The sequence below is a fragment of the Charadrius vociferus genome, unplaced genomic scaffold (genome assembly GCF_000708025.1).
Source record: "Charadrius vociferus isolate BGI_N301 unplaced genomic scaffold, ASM70802v2 scaffold72, whole genome shotgun sequence".
Lineage (NCBI taxonomy): Eukaryota > Metazoa > Chordata > Aves > Charadriiformes > Charadriidae > Charadrius > Charadrius vociferus.
In genome coordinates, this window is record NW_009647830.1 from 6,356,712 (window position 1) to 6,363,048 (window position 6,337).

The 6,337-nt window shown below is 38.0% G+C and overlaps 1 protein-coding gene across 1 annotated transcript in view; it reads right to left on the bottom strand.

The window, feature by feature from the left end:
- Window positions 1-2,176: 2,176 nt before the first annotated feature.
- The window catches only part of ALX1 (ALX homeobox 1), a 19,321-nt gene continuing 15,160 nt past the window's right edge, over window positions 2,177-6,337 (bottom strand). The window contains exon 4 of the mRNA XM_009882620.1: window positions 2,177-2,809. Coding sequence (XP_009880922.1) covers window positions 2,489-2,809 — 321 coding nt within the window. The 3' untranslated portion in view covers window positions 2,177-2,488. The remainder of the gene's footprint in view (window positions 2,810-6,337) is intronic.

A 6,337-nucleotide genomic window follows, 5' to 3' on the forward strand; every position in this document is an offset into this window, starting at 1 on the left:
GCTCCAAGCATCTAAAAGTGTTGTAATGTTTTGAAAATGGATGTTTATTCTCCCCAAGCATTCTGTCACTGCAATAAATTCCTAGGAATTGTTTAATTTTACTCTTGACATAAATAGCCTTGTAAAAATGAACTTTTTTCTGGATTTCACAGACAATGATAGCAAATACTGCTATTAAAATAAATAAGTGAACTGAAAGGGAGACAACAATAAACATAGCTTGAAATTTGCCAGCTAAGCTTTTGCTTCTTTATCCACTAATGACGTTCTAATTAAAATTATCTGGAAATCAATTTGACATGTTCTAAATGCTACACCTTAAAAAATTATTATATTGAAATGGAAAAAATATTGAAAACACATTTTATAACTGGAAACAGTTTGATCTGCTAAAAAAACCCTTGTATTTCCACCACTTTCATCCTCCTGCTTGTAGCACTAGTTTCTATATAAAACTAATGTCTTTACCTGTACTAATAAAATTCTTTTTTTGCTTTAAATCAAAAGGTTCATTTTACTGCTGTCTAAACAGACCATAAAAAGGAAAAGATAAATTCTAACCAGAATGCTCCTTCCTAGTCCTTCAGGCCAAAGTTGAAGTTAATTTTTAGAAGGAGAATAAAATTAGGAAACCACAAATTGGAGTATACCTATGTGTTAAACTTGGAGTTTATTACTAGTGGCAAATAGGACAACCTTACTTTCAATCAGCTGTGTAAGAACTTGCTGTAAAATTCCCATTTTCAACTGATTCCACTGGTTTCAAAGTTAAGTTTACTTATTCCGCTAAATGATTACAGAATGGCCCCATCTCCTATATTTGTTTTCAAGTTTAGCCTCCTGAGTGGGAGCAGAGACTATTTGAGGGTTCCTGTGAGTTTGTTTTTGTGAGTACGGGTAGTTCTGCAGTTGCTGTAATGAAATGTGCTTCCCCGATCTTCCCTTCTCCCCCCACCCACACTCCGTTCCTAACTAATGGCCGGAGAGAAAAGCAAGGAGCAGGGGGTGCCCAGAGAGTTCTGGGCTGTTCTAATCACAGCCATGCAAGTCCGTCTTTATTTCAATTAATTTACTTTGCCTTTATGAACCTGAGAGACTGACTGTTGCTTTCAAAGAGGCTGACATTTCACTCATCTGAAGGAGCTTGGAATGTGACAGGGGAAAGGGAGGAGAAGTAAATCAAAGCAGATAGCAATTCTCCAGATGTAAAGTATTTTTCTTCTCCTCTATTTTTTTTTTCCACCAGAAATGTCAGAAAGTCTGCTGACATTTTAATTCCTTTGTGATAGGCTGGGAGCTGAGAGCCAAATCCTGCTGCCACTGCAGTCGAAAAGATTTTTCCTATTGACTTTAAAGGGAGCAAACCAGTCTTACACTCTGAAAAAAAACAAACAAAAAAAAAGCCAAAACCAAATAAGCAAAGTATCAACAAACTGTAACTAAAACTAAATGAAATGTACTCTTCTAACATCTTGCAATCAGTTATAGACTGAAACTGGCAAGTCCTCTTGGTCTTTTTTCTTCCCAATTTGACCATAGCATAACAAAAAACAGTTAGTAAGACTGACTGGATTGGAAGTAAGACTTTGTTGTTGTTGTTGTGGTTTTGTTCTAAATCTGGATTCTTATGAAAGTGTCACACTACTATTCCATGTTCTCTTCTAGTCACCTAAGTTTCAAGATATACTATCTGCAACCTTAAATATTTCATTTAAACACTAGTTGACCTAAAAATTATGTTCATGTCTTTGAAAACTCTATTAAACACTGTGATCCTGCTTTTAGTAATACATTCGGGGAAAAAAAAAAAAAACAAAACACATTATTTTTAATATGAATACACTCAGGTCCATAAAATAAAAAAGCACCTTCTATTCTCATTACATTAGTTATGCATTGATGTAACTCCAACGAGCTCAACACGCATTTAGCAAAACAACAGAGCTGGCTCAGAGCAGCAGCACAGTGCTGAGAGAGTTAGGTCTACAAATTCCACCTAGAACACGAACGATCATATATTTCCTTCTCTGTGTGGTGTGCTTGGAGATTTACTTCATGGTTTTACTAGAATAAATTTATTTTCCTTTACAGACTTGTTCCTTTATGAAGTATTCATTTGCAAAACATTAATTTTGTGTACAGGACTGCTAAAAACCAATGGAGTAGACATATTTTCTTAATAGTTTTATTCTTTTTTGCAGGTTTTATAATCATATTTCATCAACTGGTACAACAAAACATATTTCTATATAAAAACCAAAACAAAGAGGGCTTGTTGAGCTTGACGCATGGTAAATCTATTTGGTTTATTCTTTTTTTATTGTTAAATATTATATTGCATTTGTTTAAGCAGACATTGTGTATATTGTGATTTCTAGCATTCCACACACAGCAGCTTATTGTTGTGTCCTTTAAATATGGGAAATAAGAATGTTTTCAGTTTGCTATTAAAAAAAAAAAAAGGAAATGAAGAAAGGGTACTGCTATATTACATGGCCCAGGAAATATTGGCAGCATGCTCTTTGGCTTTCATCCGTAGAACTGCAATGCTGGAGGACCTCCTTTCAAACTCCGGCTTGGTTTCAAAAGCATGTCCATTGCTTGCCCCAGAAAGTAAAGAGTCAGTGAAAAAATTATTGAGGGGCACGTGGCTGAACTGATTCTGGTGGTTTGAAAAACCTGTGTAGCCAGAATCTGTCCGGGGTGAATGGGAATAAGGTGTCATACAGGAGGACGTATCTCGTGGTAGCATGCAGGAAGTGACCACAGAACCGCTAGCCGTGTTCCCTGCCCACAGATTGTTCTGAATCTGGAACATATAAAATTAATAAGATTACATTTAGATAGTCCATCTTTTGTTTTCTGCAGTGCTTGCTTTGCTTTACTTAACACATCCATTATTAGTTCTTTAAAACAAACAAGTATTTTACTAATTCTCTGCAGTCACATCAAAAAATACCATGAAGACATTACGTAAGTCACAATACTGGATCGTTCACTTGAGAGCAAGGGCTGCTGGATCATACTCCTTGCTCTGTCATCCGTTTGCTCTGTGGCTCTATCCTGACTGTTTACCACTGAACCTCAGGATGCCATCAGCCCTGCCAGTCAGTAAAATTAGAGGAAGCACACAAATGACATGAAGGAAAAGGTGTCGAAAGAGTTTACGATATTACAGCTGTTTTCACCATAAAAGCTTCTTCTCATCAGAATTCTTTCTTGGTGTAATGGTAGGAAACGCCGTAAAAGGGTGAACAAAACAAACCAGGATTTCTCAAGCGACAAAGCCCAACAAGCATTTGCAAAATTAAATATTGAGAAGCCTTGCATAATTACTTTAAAACAAACAAACCCACAAAATACAGGCATGGTTGATAATACATCCAAGAGTTTTTCCTAAAGTTGTTTCAAAGATGGTTTTAAGATAAAAATTCGTTTCACGATGTTTTTATATGAAATTATACTTGAGGGCATTTCTGTTTCAGCTCTCAGCCTCAACTGGCTGCAGTGTGCGTCCCTGGAAAACGTTGCATGACAGACTAAGAGACAAACTTTGTGGTTACCAGCAATGTCTGCTGAAGATCTGGAGTAACCACGTATTCAAGCTTTGATGTGCAATGCCTTCTATACTTGGCAGTCACTTAAAGCTTCTTTCTGAGTTTCAGGCCTTCTCCTATCATCTATGTTTAGATGCTATTTATAGATAGGTATTTTTCACTTATTTGTTACTAGATGAACAGACGGAAAGATTTTCAAGGCCCAGCACAGGTCAGCTCCTGTCATTCTCTCAGACTGTGCATTCTTTCATTCCTCCTCTATGTCTTCCTCGGTCATTTCTCACTGGCACTTACCATTATACAATAAACAGCTTTATATTTCTTCTCCACTTTTACTTGTACCATTTTCCTGCATGCTGATTTTTTTCTTAAAAAAAATGTACAGCTCTCATGATACAAGACACTTGTAGCCCTCATTCACAGTACAGAACTTCTCAGTCAGTAACTATATCCTTTTCTTTTTGTTTTACTTTGCTAAATATTTCTTCATCCTAAACATCAGTTGTCTGTTCAGTATATCATTGTTCTGATGCACTGGGATTGAGCCCACATGTCTTTGTTCTCTGCTATATGTTGCAGTTGCAATTACTCTTCAGTTAGCGCTGTAAAGTGAATTCCCACTTCAAACTTAATTTTGCCTTCACGTTCCAAATCCAGAGGCAAAGAAATTTCAGCTTTAAGATATGTAGGCTATCTCTCTAGTTGAGTGATTATTTTTTTTCTGCCAAATTAGAGGTCAGGGGAAGTAATGAATTATGACAGACACACACATACACACACAGAATGAAAACATGTTTCTAATGCTGAGTTGTTTTTTTTCTCATTGTCCTATTACTTTACAAGAACACATACCCACCAACAAGCTAAAGAGATAAATTATGGTTCACTGAACTCATCTAGCTGAGATCTGGTGCAGATAGCAAGGATGAGATAGAGTCTATTTTAAAAGTTAATATTTTGAACAGTTGTGTCATCGGGAGCTGACAAACTAATTTGGGCTCCTTGGCAATTCCAGCAGCAAAAAAGAACCAGTAAATGCCCTATTTTACTTTCCTGCAGAAGGCTGGGGAAAAGTCACCATAGCAATGCATCTGCCCAAACTCTTGGTGTGCCCAACTCCTTGTTCACAGACACATGCATACGTACAGGCACACACACGCTTCCACACCCACTCATCTGGGTGCATCTTGCTTTTACACACACGTGGGCGTGTGCGCACACACACACGCACACACACACACACACGGAGCTAGTTGGGCACACCCCAGATGTCTGCTCCTCTGTATCTTAGGTGGTCTGCTGAGAGGCAATGGAGTGAATAAGGTGCCTGGGGAAGGATATCAAGGACTTTTCCTCCTTCCTGTGGGCTTCCTGAGATCTACAGGAGGAAAGAGACTCTAGTGAGAGTTTCAGAACTTTCCATTTGCCATCCTTCCCTCCTCCCTTCAGCAGTTTTTAGAAGAATCTCAAACATCAGCACATGGGAAAGCCTCTGCAGCTTGACATGATCCTCAGCTGCCTTATTACTCCTTAAATAACCCACATGAGCCAGTTTTGACTTATGATCAGACAAAATTTTTATAATCTTCAGAGAACAGGTGGTTTATCTGGGGATTAAAGGAGATATCTTATCTGGACCTATTTGAACCATTGTCTTGCTTAGAAAAGTTTGTTGCATCCAACCACACAGAACATTCCCAAAGAGAGCAATACATCTCTTATGGATGGGGATTCAGGGATTCCTGAGTGTCCTATTGCCTGAAAGGTTTCTCAGATCCTAGTACAGATTTATAGAATATGACAAGAAGGAAACAAGGGACCCTGAAAGAGCTGGAAAGTGTGGTAGTTAAATAGCAACTGGGAAGTCATCCCCTAAGACTCATAAGGCCTACTGCCTTCTCAGACTTAGTGGGTTTGGAGCCACATATATCATGTGATTAGAGTACAGAGGAGAGCAGTAAAGAAGATAGCAGCTGAAAGCCTATAACATACAGAGAATATCTCCACTTTGCCTGAAAGCCCAAGCTGCACACATTCTGTCCCAACCATGAACTGAGAAAATCAGAAAGCCAGTCATCCACACAAAAATCATTGGGTTTTTTTTGTTGTGCAGGAACACTAGAAACTTCTTATTGTACTTTATTGTATTTCATAGTTACGTATACATTTCTTGCAGCAGCAATGACAGATTAAGCAACTGTTAGGGTTTTCTTTCCCTTTCTTCCTACAAAACAAGTCACCCATTCCTATTTCCATGCTGTTCCACTTCAGCTTGTTTTGCTGGTACAACTCTTTACTGAATTGGAACAGGGAGCTGATAAAGCTAAAAAGTATCCAGAAAAAAAAATATTTTTTTTTTTTCAAACTCATGCACACAAAACCCCATTCTTTTTGATGGCATTTCCAGGCAAAATACTTAGTCTCAGAACCTTCAAAACAGGATGAACTTGCACAGGGAGAGACTAGTTCATCTATATAGCTTCTAACAGGAGCTAATTCTGACGGAGCTCATCATCCCCAAAGCAAACTCACACATGACAATGTCTCGTTTATCTGTCTCACTAAGATGTCTTTCTAAGAAATGCTACACCAAATGCTGCAGTCACCCAAGCTGCACAGATATAATTATGGGAAGATTTTTCCAAGAAAATCTGTTTAAATAGGAACATGCACGAGTTTGCCTTTAATACAGTCATGATGAGAAGACTTCAGAAGGGCCAGAAGCTCAGTTTGAAAATGCCCAATAACCTATGTGGTCTGGAGGTATCTCAAAATCACTC